At 44.2% G+C, this 18494-nt stretch overlaps 1 protein-coding gene across 1 annotated transcript in view; it reads right to left on the bottom strand.

The window, feature by feature from the left end:
• col7a1 (collagen, type VII, alpha 1) overlaps window positions 1-18494 on the bottom strand; it is a 366380-nt gene that overhangs the window by 308775 nt on the left and 39111 nt on the right. The window contains exons 2-3 of the mRNA XM_063068334.1: window positions 6627-6711; window positions 2057-2237 (exon numbers count right to left, since the gene is read on the bottom strand). Of these exons, the coding sequence (XP_062924404.1) occupies window positions 2057-2237; window positions 6627-6702 (257 nt within the window). The 5' untranslated portion in view covers window positions 6703-6711. The remainder of the gene's footprint in view (window positions 1-2056; window positions 2238-6626; window positions 6712-18494) is intronic.

Here is an 18494-nt window from a genome sequence, read left to right as displayed (position 1 = left end):
TAAGGACATGCCTTCTTCGCAGGTGCAGGAGCTGTTAACGGAAAAGTCTCTTCCCCTCCACTGTCAGAATTCTGAATGGACAGTGAAGTCATGAACACTACCTCACTACTTTTGCTCTCTTCTTTGTTTAATACACACACACACAATATATATAAACTGCTGAAACAACAATTTCACGACATCCGCCAGTGATAATAAACTTCATTCTGATTCTGATTCTAAGATAAGCTTATTGAGAAATTTTACTGCTTCCAGGGGAAAGGCAGCAGGTATGGGACATCACCACTGTAGTTTCCACTGCAAGTCACATACTACTCTCTCTCTCCCTTGAAAACTCTGAACTGTTTCTCTTCCTGCAGATGCTGCCTGACATGCTGAGTACTCCCAATATTTTCTGTTTTTACGCAGACACAAGAGTCTTTATCTGATCTGGTGTTTCGGGGATTTTATTCTTTTCAAACTGGATCCCATGTCCCCATTTGGCTAAAACATAAAGGATTTTTTAAAAAAACGACATAGATTGGGGTGTCATCACATTGAGAAGCCATAGAAAGGGTGCAGAGGAGATTTACAAGGATGTTGCCTGGATTGGGGAGCATGCCTTATGAAAACAGGATGAGTGACCAGCAATTTTGATGTGGGTTGCTTGAATTTCCAGCATCTGCAGAATTCCTCGTGTTTGAGTGAACTTGGCCTTTTCTCCTTGGAGCGACGGAGGATAAAAGGTGACCTGATAGAGGTGTATAAGATGATGAGAGGCATTGATTGTGTGGATAGTCAGAGGCTTTTTCCCAGGGCTGAAATGGCTGCCACAAGAGGACACAGGTTTAAGGTGCTGGGGAGTAGGTACAGAGGAGATGTCAGGGGTAAGTTTTTTACTCAGAGAGTGGTGAGTGCGTGGAATCGGCTGCCAGCAACAGTGGTGGAGGCGGATACAATAGGGTCTTTTAAGAGACTTTTGGATAGGTACATGGAGCTTAGAAACGTAGAGGGCTATAGGTAGGCCTAGTAATTTCTAAGGTAGGGACATGTTCGGCACAACTTTTTGGGCCGAAGGGCCTGTATTGTGCTGTAGGTTTTCTATGTTTCTATGAAAACATTCTCTCCATCTGCGACAAAAGGTGGGATTTCCCAATGGCCACCCATTTCAGTTTGACTTCCCATTCTCATTCCAGTACGTCAGTCCATGGCCTCCTCTACTATCATGATGAGGTCACTCTCAGCTTGGAGGATCAGCTCCATCTCAGTAGCTTTCAAACTGACAGTATGAACAACGATTTCTCTAATTTCCAGAAATTTCTACCCCTCCCCTTTTCTCCCTTCCTATTCCCCATCCTTTTCTTCTCACTAGCCCATCATCTTCCTTTGGTTCCCCTCCTCTTCCATGGTCCACTGTCCTCTCCTATCAGATTCCTTCTTCTTCAACACTGTATCTCTTCTACCTATCACCTCCCAGCTTCTTATTTCATCCCTCCCTCCCCCACACACTCACCTTCCCCCTCACCTGGCCTCACTTATTACCGGCCAGTGTGTGTTCCCCTCCTCCCCCTCCTTCTGATTCTGCCTTTTGCCCCCTCCCTTTCCAGTCCTGATAAAGGATCTCAGCCAGAAATATCATTAGTTTATTCCTCTCCATAGAAGCTGCTTGACCTGCTGAGATTCCCCAGCATTTTGTGTGCTCTCCTCTGGATTTCCAGCATCTACAAAATCACTTGTGTTTTAAAAAAAATACAGATATTCTTGTGGTATTGAAAGGCAGAAATGCAAAATACGGATATTCTTGTGGTATTGAAAGGCAGAAATGCAAAATACAGATACTCTTGTGGTATTGAAAGGCAGAAATGCAAAATACGGATATTCTTGTGGTATTGAGATGCAGAAATGCAAATAATTTCTTTGCCTTCTTATTTACACTCCAGAACAAATCTGAGATCCAAGGTTACTTTCCAGTGGCAACACCCCTGCAACCCAAGTTTCCTTCAAGCGCATCATACTGCTGACAACTCAGGATCCAAACTTCCTTTTAAAACATTTGAAATATTGAGCAGCGTCTCACCTGGGATCATCACTATACTGAACAAGACCGATTCTGACTGTATTTTGCCCGATCGCATTAACAAATGGTTGAACTGTTGCTTTAATGAAGCTTTTGATTTGCTCGAACTTGACCCTGCCAATGCTGGAGGAACCATCCACGAGGTAGACGATATCAGCAGCGTAGACGTTCTCACAGACAGCTGAAATGCAAGGAGATGCGGGTTAGAGTCCGAGAAACTGGATCTGTGTTACTTTTCCCAAGTGCAGACAGGTTTTTGTTACAGTTTAATTTTAGGATTGGGCCATTGCTGTCAAAGCCTACATTTAATTCAGGTTCCCAATTACCGTTGAGAAAATGGTGATGAGACAACTTCTTGAGGTTGTCCATCGTGCTCTCAGGAGGGAAGTTCCCAGATTTTAAGTCAGTGACATCAAACAGTACTACACACACAACATATAATACACACTTATTAGGCACACCTGTACACCTGCTCGTTAATGCAAATATCTAATCAGCTAATCATGAAGCATAATTAGCGGAGCATGAAGAAAGCTCACCTCTGTCCCAGGATACTGATGGACTTTTACTGCTGTACCATTGAGAGCATACTCACCAACTGCATCTCAGTGTATTATGGCAATTGTCCCATATCGGACCGCAAAGCACTCCAGCGTGTGGTGAAAACTGCCCAGCGGATTATCGGCACCCAATTGCCCACTATTGAGAACATCTACCATAAAAGCTGCCTGGGCAGGGCGAAAAGCATTACCAGGGATGCATCTCACCCTAACCATGAACTTTTTACTCTCCTCCCATCCGGTAGGCACAACAGGAGCCTCCGCTCCCGCACCAGCAGGCACAGGAAGAGCTTCTTCCCTGAGGCTGTGACACTGCCGAACTTCTCATCACAGTGCTAAGCAGTATTGAATCCGTATCGTACTGTCTCAGTACTTTTATATTTGTGTGCTGTAGCACTATTTTTATTTCGCAGTTATTTTGTAAATTACACTATTCTTTGATTTCTGGTCAGATGTTAAGTGCATTTCATTGTCTTTGTATCTATTCTCAGCACAATAACAATAAAGTTGAATCTAATCTAATCTAATGTGGCAGCAACTCAAAGATAAAAACATGCTGACATGGTCAAGAGGTTTAGTTGTTCAGACCAAACATCAAACTGGGGAAGACATGTGATCTAAGTGACTTTGACCATGTAATGATTGTTGATGCCGGATGGGGTGGTTGATAATCTCAGGAACTGCTGATTTCCTGGGATTTTCAAACACAACAGTCTCTAGAGCAGGGGTTCCCAGCCTTTTTAATGCCATGGACACCAGGCTGCGAACCCTGCTCTCCAGTTTACAGAGAATGGTGCAAAAAACCAAAAAAAATCCAGTAAGAGGCAGTTCTGTGGGTGAAGATGCCTTTTTAATGAGAGAGAATGGCCATACTGGTTCATGCTGACAGGAAGACGGCAGTAACTCAAATATCCACACGTTACAACGGTGATGTGCAGAAGAACATCTCTGAAATGCACAACATGTCAAACCTTGAAGTAGACTGGCTACAGCAGCAGAAGACCATGAGCATACACTCACTGGCCACTCTATTGGGTATGGGAGGTAATTAATGAAGTGGCCACTGAGTGTATTTCCAAATCAGAATGGAGTGGAGCCTGTAGATGATGGACCTCTTTGTTGAGCGTCCATCAACGCCTCCCACCATCTGCACCGTATCGTCTTCTCACAGCTACCATCGGGCAGGAGGTACAGGAGCCCGAAGTCCCACACCATCAGGTTAAGGCACAGCTGAATTTTAAAAGGTTACTCGTATTTGCCACATGTACATCGAAACAAAGTGAAATGTGACAGTTTACATCAAATCAAATCGGTGAGGATTGTGCTGGGGAAGTTTCTGGCACTAATAGAACATGACCACAACTCACTAACCCTCTCTCTTACATCCTTGGAATGTGGGAGGAAACCCACATGTTTATGGGGGGAGGGGCTGTAAACTTCCTACAGAGAGCAGCGGGCATTGAAGCCCGATCATACAGCTGTGAATGCCCACAAGAAAATGAATCTCAGGGTTGTATATGGTGACATATATGTACTTTGATGATAAGTTTACTTTGAACTTTTTTGAACTTTGATCTTACAGCTGGCACCGTAATAGCATAACACTAACTGCTACGCTGCCATGCCATCCTGTGCCTCGTAACTGGTGGAAAGGTCTTAGAAGGTCTTTTATGCTGTGTTGTATCTACCCCAAGTATACCGTATGTACAGTAATAAGGAAAAAAAACTATGATCATAGAGGAAAGTTTCAAGCAGAAGTACAAGGATAAGTTGTCAAGATATAGGAGAGGGTATTCCAGAGCCTAGGGTCCTTGCAATTGACAGAACACAGAGATCAAAGGACTGTGCAAAAGGATACAGCTATTTTCAGAACTTCAGATCAATTCAAAGTTATTTCCAGCCAAAGTAAACCATTCTGAAGAACAGATATTATTCAACAGAGGAAGCACATACAAAATGCTGGAGGAACTCGGCAGGTCAGGCAGCATCTATGGAGGGGAATACACAGTCGATGCTTCAGGCTGATACCCTTCATCCGGACTGTGTCTGATTCAAAGTTCAAAGTAAGGAGGAGGAGGAGAAGATGGCGACGCGACACAGTGCGCAGCAGCCACTCCAGTGAACGATATCTGTTATCTGTCAAGTAGAGTGCCGTGCACAATCCTGATTTGATGGAGACAGATGTGAGAGAACGGAGAAACATCTGGAGAAACTTCTGAAATGCCTTTTTCGCTGCTGCTGTTACTGTGTGATCCTTGATCTCCGGAGGGGAAGGCCCCGAGTCCTCGGCCTTGCTTGTTGCTCGGAGGCCGGAACAGAGTCGAAGCGCTCGGCAGAGATGGTGCTCGGTGCTCGGTGTGAAGGGCTGGTCGGAGGCTCGAAGATTTTGGATAGACTCAGTGTCGGCTGTGGTCGGGTGCTTCCAATGCATCGACAGTTGTCGGTGCCTGGAGGTTTATGGCAGAGAGAGTCTCTCCCTTCTGCCACCTGCTATCGGGACTATCGGGAGTCGATTGGAACTTTGAGACTTTTTTTTACCGTTCCCATAGTCTGCTCTTTATCAAATTATGGTATTGTTTTGCACAGCTGTAACTATATGTTATAATTATGTGGTCTTGTCAGTGTTAGTCTTTGGTTTGTCCTGTTTTTTTTTTGTGATATCACTGCGGAGGAACATAGTATCATTTCTTAATGCATGCATGCATGCATTTCTAAATGACAATAAACGAGGACTGAGTGTCCTCATAATCTAAATTTCTGTCTTGTTTCTACTCTGCACACCTCTGTGACCCTTTGTTGTAGACAGAACCAAGAACAATCCCACAGACAGGTACACTGTATGAATATGTAAGCATGTGCTTGTCATTTGCTGTGTGCACAACTAAGCCATAAGACCATAAGACAGAGGAGCAGAATCCGGCCATTCAGCCCATCAAGTCTGTTCCACCATTCCATCGTGGCTGATTTATTTTCACTCTTAACCCTATTCTCCGGCCTTTTCCCCAAAACCTTTGACACCCTTACAAATTAAGAACATATTGACCTCCACTTTAAATATACTCAATGATTGGGCCTCCACAGCCATTGTGGCAATGAATTCCACAGATTCACCATCCTCTGGCTAAGGAAATTCCTCCTCATCTCTGTCCTAAAGGGCTGTCCTTCTATCCTGAGGTTGTGCCCTCTGCTCCAAGATTCACCCACTATTGTAAACATCCTCTCCACATTCACACCATCTAGGCCTTTCAGAATTTGGTAGGTTTCAATGAGATTCCCTCCCTCCCCACCATTCTTCTAAACTCCAGAGCCATCCCACATTCCTCATACATTAACCCTTTCGTTACCGGTATCATTCTTGTAAACCTTCTCTGGAATCTCCAACGCCAGCACATCCTTTGCATGGTAGCATAGCAACTAGCATAACGCTTTATAGCATGAGTTGTACGACTGCAGTGCAATTCCTGTCACAGCCTGTAAGCAGTTTCTGTGTTATCCCCGTGTCCGTGTGGGTTTCCTCTGATACACAGGCTAGGGTTCGAGAGTTGTGGGTATGCTATGTTGGTGCTGGAAGTGTGGCTTGTAAGCTGTCCCCAGCACATCTCAGTCTGCATTGGTTATTAATACAAACAACAAATTTAATTGTATGCTTCAATGTTTCAATGTACATCTGCCAAATGAAGATGAAAAATTAGCTTTTTCTTGTTCTAGGTATGGGGTCCAAAAATGCTCACAATACTCCATATGCACTCTGACCAACTGCCTTATAAAGCCTCAGCATTACATTCTTGCTTTTATATTCTAGTTCTCTCATGTGCTCCAAGTGCTGTGCAAAGTTCCACGTTTGAGCTGTTTTGCAGGACCATTGCCCTGTTAATCTCAACTGTGTTTGCGGCTTCAGTAATTCTGCTTACTGACCGTGCCAGCTGTCACTAACAGTCAAACTCTTCCACAAAATCATCATTTATCTCGACTTTAAAATCTTTTGGCAACGATGAAGCAGACTGCATTACCTTTCTGAGCTTGTCTGCCTGAGCCGGTGAGGAACAGAGCCTGGGTGGTTGCAAGGAACAACAGCCACATTTTCATCACCTCCGCCTGGAAAAGGAGAGAAAAGAGTGTATGTTTATGAAGGCTTCCCAACCTCATGAATCACAGTGAATTAACCAGCGATGTTGCAGATGCTGGAAATCTTGAGTAACGCACACAAAATGCTGGAGGAACTCAGCAGGTCAGACAGTATCTCTGGAGAGAAATGAACAGACAGCGTTTCGGGCCTCTGCAGACATCCAACATTCTCTCTATTTTCTTTCTTACAGCTGCACAGACCAACCATTGCCCTGAACAGGAAATTTTTACACGGTCTGAAAACTGTGCAGCACTGTAAACACGAGAAAATCTGCAGATGCTGGAATTTCAAGCAACACACATAAAAGTTGCTGGTGAACACAGCAGGCCAGGCAGCATCTATAGGAAGAGGTACAGTCGACGTTTCGGGCCAAGACGTCGACTGTATCTCTTCCTATAGATGCTGTCTGGCCTGCTGCATTCACCAGCAACCTTTATGTGTGTTGCAGCACTGAAGTGTTTTTTTTGTAATATGCAGACTATGAATATTTAGAAAACAAATTGAAAATTAGCTTACTTTTTGATTTTATTTATTAATTGAAGGACATAACGAAGTACAAGTCAACAAAGAAAATCTTTCATGCTTTGTAAGCTTTTTCTAGCTGCGTCCAATGCCAGCTGCGTGGCAACACAGGCCACTTGCATGGGATCATTTACTGCACGCCATGCATTCACGCAGCTTAGAGGGAACTGTGCAGCCATCTGTGGCAATGAATTACACAGATTCATTAGCCCCTCTAAAGAAATTCCTCCTTGTCTCTGTTCTAAGACTAAGGGGCCCAAAACTGCTGTCTAACCAATGCCTGTTTCACTAGGGGACTGCTTCATCGAGCACCTCTGCTCCATCTTCCAAAAGTGGAACTCCCCACTTGCCCAACATTTTAATTCCAATTCCCATTCCCATTCTGACATGTCAGTCTATGGCCCCCTCTTGTGCCACAGGATGGAGGAGTAATACCTTATATTCCATCTGAATAGCCTCCAACCTGATGGCATTAATATCAATTTCTCCTTCCAGTAATAATATTTTTCCCTCACCCTCCACTCTTCTTCTGTTCCCTACTCTGGCCTCTTACCTCTTCTCACCTCCCCCGGGACCCCTCCTCCTTTCCTTTCTCCTACCCGGGACCCCTCCTCCTTTCCTTTCTCCTATGGTCTACTCTCCTCTCCAATCAGATTCTTTCCTCTTCACTTACCCACCTGGCTTCACCTGTCACCATCTCGCTATCCTCACTTCCCTCCCACGCCCCCCCCCCACCCCGCACCACCTTCTTATTCTGGCATCTTCCCGCTTCCTTTCCAGGGTCTCAGCAGAATTCTCGACAGTTTGTTTATGGGTGCTGCCTGACCTGCTGAGTTCCTCCAGCACTGTGTGTGTGTGTGTGTGTGTGTGTGTGTGTGTGTGTGTGTTGCGTGTTGCTTTGGATTTCCAGCATCTGAAGAATTTCTTGTGTTTAAAATCTTCACAGGGTTCGACCAGGATAATAACTACTGAGGATGAATAAACAGAGCTTATCTCAGCTTCTGCTCTCTCTCCAGTGACTGACTGTGTGACTTAGTATGCCAACTTTTGTCAGACATGTTCCTGAAATCTTTGTTACCAGACCTTCAACTGCTGACCTCTTAATACTTTTTCCTCATTGAAAAAAGATCTAAAGCCAATGAACGAAAGTGGTCAAAGCAGCTGAAAAAACACACACAAATTATTTTCATGTCCTTATCATCCCTCTCCTGGGAAGCTGGAAACTGTGCTCAAGAATTTCTGAAGTAAATCTAATATCCAAGTACAGACTTGTCACTACACTGAGATTCATTTTCTTGTAGGCATTCACAGTAGAACAAAGAGATACAATAGAACCAATGAGAATTGCACACAAAGACTGACAAACAACCAATGTGCAAAAGAAGACAAACTGTGCAACTACAAAAAAAAATTGATTTATTTTTGATGAGGAACTGCTGCAGGCTTGTTCTTGCAGAAACATAGTGCCAGGACAACATCCATGCACCATCAATCTACAGGACATGATAGTCAGGAATTGGGCTAGATTATTATTATGATTTTTATTATTTTTTGTGACTTGTATGTTTTACTGCTAACATAGTTACATATGCTATATGTGCCTTGTACTGTGTGTGACTGTTGGTACTGCATTTTGCTCCTTGGTCTCAGAGAAATGCTGTTTCATTGGCTGTATTCTTGTGTATGGTTGAATGGCAATTAAACTTGAACTTGAACTAAAGAAATGAATAATACTGAGAACATGTGTCGTGAAGTCTTTGAAAGTGGGTCCTGCAGTACTGACAGGCCTAGTTACATTATTTGCCAGCAAAGCTCTCCCTAGAACAGAATCAAATCAGCATTTAGTCAAGCAGACAGGATGAAAACCAATTAAGAAATTCTTAAGGACATCCTTGGAAAGGTTTCGAACACTTGATAGCCAAAGGAAAGTTTCTGAAAAGTATTTCCTATTCTTAGTGGCTCCCCACAGCATCCAAATACTGTTGGAATTGCAACAGTTTGATTTTTTGCACAGCCGGGGAACAAACGAGCTCTTTGTGCTCCCTAGTACGGTCACCCTCCCACCCACAAACCACCCCAGGGACAAGACAGCCCTCAGATGGAGAAGGCACGAAGATATCATCTTAGGTGGGAAACAAGATGCAGCCAAGCTCAGACATAATGAGTTTGTGGGAGGAGGGGAAGATTCCTGAAAGTTGAGATGTTTTACAGCGATCCTATTATCATTCCTTAGTTTCTGAATGTTTAAGTTTTGGATGTCTCAGGAATACTTGCAGCAATTTTAAAAGATTTAAGACTGACAGTTCCGGCTAAGCCTGGGACATGGCAAACCTGGTTGACTAATTATTTTCCCTTTTCGTACAGGGATATAGCTTAGCTCTGCCTGACGTGGAGGATACTGCAAAAGAGGACTCTTTCCACTAAACACATCCCACTAAATGTGAACAACATTTGTAACCAAGACAGTAATAATAGGAATTACTGTAAAATCAGCTGGCTGGTGACGTAGTGGCATCAGCGCTGGACTTCGGAGCAAGCGAAGGCTCCCAAGTTCGAATCCAGCCGGCTCCCTTGCATGCTTTCCATCCATGCTGGGTTGAGCATCAAGCTAGCAACTCAGCCTTATAAATATAAGAAAGTCTGCTAAAAAAAAAACGCCGTCATGACGGCGTCCCGATGACTCCACTCAGAGTTAGGGGCTTTCTTCTTCTACTGTAAAATCACATTATCAGAAAAAGGTTTAATATCATTGACATATGTCACAAAATTTGTTATGTTGCAACAGTACAGTTTTTAAACAAGTAGTGCAAAAAGAGAGCAAAAATAATAAGAAACATGATAGTTTCTGCAGATGCTGGAAATCCAGAGCAACATACACTAAATGCTGGAGGAACGCAGCAGGTCAGGCAGCATCTATGGAAAAGAAGAAACAGTCGACGTTTCAGGCTGAGACAGTTCACCAGGACCTGGTTAAAAATGACAGGAAGGCAGCAGTAACTCAAAAACCATGTGTTACAACAGTGGTGTGCAGAAGCGCACAACACGTCGAACTTTGAAGTGGATGGACTGCAGCAATCCAGCACAAACTTACACACAGTGACAACTTTAATAGGTACATCTTGTACTGAATAAAGTGGCCATTGAGTGCATATAAAAACATTGTTAAGAGTTTCACCCACAGAATGGAGAGAATAAACAGTCAACATTTTGGCACAACACTCATTCCAGATGAAGGGTCTCAGCCTGAAATGTCGGCCTTCAATTCCTTTCCATAGATACTGCCTGAGCTGCTGAGTTCATCCAGCATTTTGTGTGCGTTATTCCAAAAGGAATGAGGTAGCGTCCATGAGTTGGTTCATTGGCAGTTCAGAAATCTGATGGCAGAGAGGAAGAAGATGTTCCTAAAGCACTGGGAGTGTATGTTCAGGCTCTCTTCCCTCCCCCAAAAACAAGAGAGCATGTCCTAGGTGATGGGGGCCCTTAGTGATGGATGTCGCCTTTCTGTGGCATCGCAGTTTGTCAATATCCTTAATGGTGGGTGGGCTATTGCCCACAATAGAATTAGCTGAGTTTGCCACCTTCCTTGATCTCATGCAATGGCTCTTCCATACCAGATGATGATACAACCAGTTAGAATGCTCTCCACGGTACATCTGCAGAAATTTGCTAGAGATTTTGGTGATGTACCAAATCTCCTCAAACCCTTGATGAAATATAACCACTGGTGTGCCTTCTTCACAATTGCATCAATACGCTGGGCCCAGGGAAGACCTTCAGAGATGATGACACCCAGGAACTTGAAACTGCTCACCCATTCCACCGCTGACCCCTCCATGAGGACTGGTGTGTGTTCCCTCGACTTCCTCTTGCTGAAGTCCACAATCATTTCCTTGATCTTACTGACCACATCAACTGCTGATCTACCATATCAACACAGCTAACAGCAAACTTAACGGAAAGAGCTAGAGACAATTGGGCAAGAATCTTTTGGCTCTGGGCCAGCATTGGAATACATGTGAAAATTTGGGATACACAAGTGGGCAGAATTGTTCGAGGTTCAAAAAAATAAATTTAGATAAATAGGTAGATACTTTATTGATCTCAAAGGAAATTACAGTGTCACAGTAGCATTACAACTGCACAGATATACAAATATTAGAAGAGAAGTAAGAGAGAATAAAAAATAAGTTACTTCAAACAATCTAACAGGAGGGGGATCATTACTTCCCCAGTTATAGGTTGACTCATTACCGAGCCTAAAGGTTGAGGGTAAGAATGGCCTCACATAGCCCTCTTCAGAGCAGTGCATTTGCACCCATATAGGACTGTATAGGTTTCCTTCCCGTTTACCCTGTAGACTTCGGACTTTAGATACAACACTGAGTCATGTCATCTGCATTACTAAAGGTGCTTCTTTGTTCAGCCAAGGTGGCATGCAGTGGGTGAGAAATATTGTCCAGAATTGCCAAGATTTTCCAAAGGGTCCTTTGTACTTCCACAGCCTCCAGTGTGTCCAGTTTGACTCCTATAACAGAGCCAGCCTTTCTAATCAGTTTATTCAGCCTGTTGGCATCACTTGTATTGGTGTCATTGCCCCAGCACACCACACACAGAAGATTGAACTGGCGACAACAGACAGGTAGAACATGTGAAGGAGAGGCCTGCATACTCCAAAAGACCTCAGGAAGTAGAAGTGACTCTGGCCCTTCTTGTACACAGCCTCTGTGTTGGTGCTCCACTCAAGTCTATCATTCAGGTGCATCCCCAGGTACTTGTAGGTCCTCACCACAGCCACATCCTCACCATCAATAGTAAGAGAGAGCAATGCAGGCTTAGTCTTCCTAAAGTCCATCACCATCTCCTTTGTCTTACTGATGTTGAGCTGCAGATGATTCAGTTTGCATCATTTGACAAAGTCCTCCACTAGGGTCCAGTATTCATCCTCCCATCCTCGCAACTATTGCTGAGTCATCAGAGAATTTCTGCAGATGACATGACTCAGTGCTGTATCTGAAGTCCGAAGTATACAGGGTAAACAGGAAGGAAACCAATACAGTTCCCTGTGGGGTCCAAATGCAACTTATAGCCATGTCTGACACACAGCTCTGAAGTCACACAGACTGTGGTAGTCAATTATCCAGGATACAATGAAAGTGCCAACCTGCATTGAATGGAGATTTTCCCTCACAAGTGAGGGCTATATGGTATTATCGACATATGAGAAATCAAAAAAATATAATCCTCACCGAGCTGCCCCACATATCCAAATGGGAGTAGGCTCTGTAGAGCAGGTAGAGGACAGTATCATTCACTCCAATATGCTCTGGTAGGCAAACTGCAGGTGATCAAGGGCTGATCTGGCCAGGGATCAGAGGTGAGCCAGGACCAGCCTCTCTACAGTCTTCATGATGTGTGAGGTCAGGGCCACTGGACAGTAATCATTCAAGACTTTTGGTTGGCCCTTCTTGGGTACTGGAATCACACATGATGTTTTCCACACAGTCGGGACCCTTTCCAGGCTGAGACTCAGATCGAAAATGTGCTGGAGAATTCCACACAGCTGCTCAGCACGCTCCTTCAGGACCTTGGGGTTCACACCACCAAGTCTCAATGTTTGGCTGTGTCTGAGTTTTCCCAGAACCCTTCTCATCTGCTCAGTAGTGAAGGTGAGTCTATGGTGACTGGGGAGTTGGTGGAAGATGGGGTCGGGGGAGATGAAAGTCAAGATGGTAGCAGTTGGTATGTGGAGGTGTGGGTGGTAGGTGCAGGGGAAGGAGGGGATGTAGACAGTGGTAGTCTGTGTTGTTTATCCACATGTTGAACTGGAGGGGAGAGATGGGAGGAGGCGAGGTGTTAGTGCTGAGGGAGTATTGGGTGCCTCGGCACCTGGAACTGGTGTGCTGAGGCAGGTGTGAACAGGGGGGCAATTGTTAAACCTGCTGAAGAACTGGTTTAACTCAGTCCATTCCTGGCTGCATTCCAAGTCTCCACAGCTCGGCTGATTGAAGCCAGTGATGTTCTTCATACCTCTCCGCACCTCCTGTGTGCTGCTCTGCCCAAATTTGTCCTCCAGCTCTCTCCTGTATTCCTCTTTAGCAACCTTGATCTTCTCCTTTAGCTCCCTCTGCACGTTTCAATTCCTCCTTATCCCCTACTCTGAAGGCTCTCTTTTTGTGGTTGAAAAGAGCCTTTAGAACACTGATTTGTTGTTAGGGAAGCAGAGAACAGTCCTTGATGGTATTACAATACATATTATTATCTAAGTACATGTATGTCACCATATACACTCTGAGATTCATTTCCTTGTGGCCATACTTAATATATCTACAGAAAAGTAATCAAAAAAGAATCAACGAAAGACCGCACCAACTAGGCATTCAATGTGTTCAAAAGACAAAAAAAATGTGCAAATACAAAAAGAATTAATAATAAATAAATAAGCAATAAATATCAAGAACATGAGATGAAGAGTCCTTGAAAGTGAGTCCATTGGTTATGGCATATTTCAATGATGGGGCAAGTGAAGTTGAGTGAAGTTATTCCCTCTGGTTCAAGAACCTGATTGTTGAGGGGTAATAACTGTTCCTGAACCTGGTGGTGTGAGTCCTAAGGCACCTGTACCTTCTTCCTGATGGCAGCAGCGAGAAGAGAGCATGGCCTGGGTGGTGGGGGTCTCTGATAATGTCCTGAGAAAGTGTTTCTTGTAGATGTGCTCAATGGTTGGGAGGGCTTTACTGTGATGAACTGGGCCACATCCACTTTTTTTTTTGTGGGATTTTCCTCTCAAGGGCACTGATGTTTCCATACCAGGCCATGATGCAACCAGTCAATACACTCTCCACTACACATCTATAGAAGTTGTCAAAGTTTTAAATGTCATGCCGAATCTCTGGAAACTCCTAAGGAAGTACAGGTGCTGCCATAGAGGAGACCAGATACCTTGCAGGTTCACTGGTTGGTTTTGAAGGCATGCCAAAACCTCCCCGTAGCACCTCTCACTCTAGAGTGTGCATGTAACATGTACAATTGTACCTCCTTGAATAAAATGGAGCACAAAACCACTAGATAACATATGTCTTTGACAAAACATGCATTTTGTTTAATTTGGAAGCCCAGGCCCATAGCGGAGGGATGGTTGGCAATACCTTGAGTAGAAGGAATGCAAGCTCTCATTCTTTCTGCCTCACACCTTTAACCTTTTACAGTCTCAGAGCTCATTCTTAAGCAGTCCTGATTTAAACCTCAGTCTATATTTACCATTATAATTAAGGGGAGGGAACATCAACTCAGACCATGAGAGGCCTCCACCGGGCATTTTCATGCCTTACAAGGCACAGATTGGAAGTCTGTGTGGGGCATCACTCCTCACACATACACGAGAGCAATGTGTGGTTAAGTGCCTTGCTCAAGGGCACAAACATGCTGCCACAGCTGAGGCTCGAACTAGCAACCTTGAGATCACTAGACGAACGCCTTAACCACTTGGCCACGTGCCCAACACATTATAATTAAACGTCTAGATTACCCTCTCCATTCTTTGAGTTTACATCAGACAAATGCGGCACAGTAGTGTAGAGGTTAGCACAATCACCTTACAGCACCAGCTGTAAGATTGGGGTTCGATTCCCTACATGGGAACAGTATGCAAGACTATCTTTTCACTTTATCTCAGCACATATGACAATAATAAGAATAAACCATTTCCAACTCCTCCCTCTTCCAGCCCCCCCAGTAGCCATTCCCCTCCTCACAGTGATTTTCCATGCAAATGCTGCAGGTGATATACCTTCAACCTCCAAGCAACACCTTATATATCATCTGAGTAGCCTCCAACCTGATGGCATGAATATTGATTTCTCCTTCCGGTAAAAAAATTCCTCATTCTGGCCTCTTAGCTCTTCTCACCTGCTTATCACCTCTCCCTATCTTCTTCTTCTTCCCTTTCTCCTATGATCCACTCTCCTCTCCGATGAAATTCCTTCCTCTTCAGCCCTTTATCATTCCCAACCACCTGGCTTCACCCATCACCTTCTAACTATCCTCCTTTCCCTCCTCCTATCTTTTTATTCTTGCGTCTTCCTCCTTCCTTTCCAGTCCTGATAAAGGGTCTCGGCCCAAAATGTCGACTGTTTATTCACTTCCATGGATGCTGCCTGATCTTCTGAGTTCATCCGACATTTTGTGTGTCTTGCCTTTAACCTCTTCCTTTCAGATGATCCCATACATAAAACCCATCAGGTGAGACAGCAATTCATTTGTCTGTCTTCCAATTTTATTATCTACATGTGTGTTCCTCTACACTGGGGAACCCAATCAAAGAGAGGATAACGTCTTTACTGATGCCATCAGGAAGGTGGCACAGAAACCTTGGGCCTCACACCACCTGGTTCAGAAACAACTATTATCAACAACCATCAGAATCTTGAATCATTGCGGATAACTTCACGCAACTTCATTTGCCCTAACACCGAATTGTTGCACATAACCTATGGACTCACCTTCAAAGACTCTTCATCTCATGCTCTCATAGAACAGGCCATTCAGCCCACAATGTTTTGCTGAACCAGCTAAAAAGCAAATCAAAACATCCAAACACTAATACCTCTTACCAACATAATGTCCATATCCGTCCATCTTCCTTACATCCATGTGCCTATCCAAACATCCCTTAAAAGCTTCCAATACACTTGCCTCTACCACCATTAACAGGCAACACATTCCAGGCATCCACCACTCTCTGAGGAAAAAACTTACCCCTCACATCCCTTTTGAACCTACCCCCTCTCACCTTCAGTGCATGCCCTCGGGTATTAGACATTTCAACCCTGGGAAACAGACACTCTCTGTCCACTCTATCTGTGCCTCTCATAATCTTGTAAACCTCCATCAGATCTTTCTTCAGCCTCCAGCGCTCTAGAGAAAACAACCCAAGTTTATCCAGCCTCTTGTGATAGCCCATGCCCTCTGAACCAGGCAGTATCCCGGTAAACCCCTTCTGCACCCTCTCCAAAGCCTCAACATCCTTCCTATAGTGAGGCGACCAGAACTGTATGCAATACTCCAGATGTGGCCTAACTAGAGTTGCAACATAACCTCCTGACTTTTGAACTCAATTCCTCAACTAATAAAAACAAATATTCCACAGGCCTTTTTAACCACCTTATCGACAGCATAGCCACTTAGCCATGAAGCTAAGAATTGGATCCCAAGATGTCTCTGCTCAGCAACACTGTTAGGGACCTTGCACTTAACAGCGTACAGTCTCCTTGCATTTGCCCTATCGAGGTCAACACCTCACATTCACCTGAGTTAAACTCCATCTGCCATTTCTCAATATTTATTATTGTTATTATTATTTCTTTTCTTTGTATTTACACAGTTTGTTGTTGTTTGTGCACTGACTGTCCACCCTGCTGGGTGCAGTCTTTCATTGATTCTACTGTGGTTACTGGATTTATTGAGTATGCCTGCAAGGAAACAAATCTTAGGGTTGTTTATGGAGACATATATGTACTTTGATAATAAATTCTGAACAAATTCCCTTTAAAATAATTAACAACCAAGATGGACAGGGAATGGTTGTCTATGAGAATGTATATGGTTTTACTTGGATTGTATCCTGATTATTATGGGGCTTCCAGGGAGGGGTAGCCCCTCTGGTGAATGGGGCTTGTCATGTCCACTCTGGGGCAGCTCATTCACATTTGTCCCCCACTGGACACTCAGCTCTCAACAGTGGCTCCAAGTTGCTGTTTTCATGTGACAGCAGCCACATCCTGGTACACCACTTCGACGGGCATGCTAAAGCAGCTGAGCATAGTGGGAAGCTTCATACCTCAGTCAGTTAGGGACATACTTGTCCTAGCAATGCGAAGTCAGGTCCAACGGACTGGCCAAATGAGATCTACAGTGGGATCTATCAGCCAGGAAGGCGGTTCTGCAATGCTCTGTGGAGAGCGAAGGGCACGACAAGGCACAGAAAATGTCATGGTCATTCACTGCTACCAAGGAAGACCCCTGTTTGTAAAGCTTGCTCGTAACACTGTACCCAGACTTCTGAGGTCGAGAGAGTGGAACTGATCCAGTGCAATGGCTTTTCCACTTTAAAAATTCTCCAGTCATTGTCGGACGCGATGGACAACCACCACCATGATTATATTTGCTACTTTCAGTGTGTCACGGCTTGGTTTAAATGGTAAACAAATTGGCTATTGCCAGCATAGTTGGCTGAAGATGGATGAATGGATTCTGATTGCTCTACTATACAATATTTATGGTTCATGAAATGAAAGTGAACTTAAGGGTAATTGGCAATTATAACCATAGCCTCTCCTTGTAGACAGAAAGGATTTCATTGGCGTGTTGAGAACACAGGAAAATAAAGAGTAACTAGCACACATCAAATGCTGGAGGAAACTCAACAGGTCAAGTAGCATCTATGAAAGGGAATGAAGAGTCAACATTTCAGGCTGCGACCCTTCATCAGGACTGATGAAGGGTTTTGGCCTGCGATTGTACAGGGAAATGAGGAACGGGACTCGGGACAGCTCTGCTGGGAGCCAGCATGGATGCAGAGGTTTGAGGGGTCGCCTATGTCATAATAAGCATGTAAATAGTGACCACACAAAGCCTTTCTGTTACACTTGTACTACAGAATACATCCAAACCTCTGGAGTTTGATAGGTTCTTGATTAGTAAGGGCATCAAAGGTTATGGGGAGAGGGCAGCAGAATGACATTGAGAGGGATAACGAGCCATGATGGAATGACAGAGCAGACTCGACGGGCCGAATGTCCTAATTCAGCTGCTATGTCTTATGGCTTTATGGATTAGTAGGTTAATTAGTCACAAGGGTGTAAATGGGCAGCAGGAGTTTGATGGGCCAGAAGGACCAGTTACCATGCTGTATCTCTAAATAAACAAATAACACGACAGAAATGGATGCAAGTTCAGAGCTCCCACTTTCAGACACATTGCAGACCACTTCCTGCAAGATCACTATTGTATCAAGTTTCATAGTCCTCTGAGGTATTCAAAAATCCGCTGGTCCCAATCCACCTCTGCTCCACCTGCCAAAAGCTGAACTTTCCGGTGACCAAACATTTTTATCACCATTCACGTTCCAACATGTTGGCCCATGGCCTCCTCTTATGCCAAGATGAGGCTACCTTCTGCGTAGAGGAGCAACACCTTATAATCCATCTGGCTGGCCTCCAACTTAATGACATGA

The sequence above is a fragment of the Mobula hypostoma genome, chromosome 15 (genome assembly GCF_963921235.1).
Source record: "Mobula hypostoma chromosome 15, sMobHyp1.1, whole genome shotgun sequence".
Classification (NCBI taxonomy): Eukaryota; Metazoa; Chordata; class Chondrichthyes; order Myliobatiformes; family Myliobatidae; genus Mobula; species Mobula hypostoma.
The sequence above is the reverse complement of the archived record's forward strand: the minus strand, read 5'-3'. Positions and strand labels throughout refer to the sequence as shown.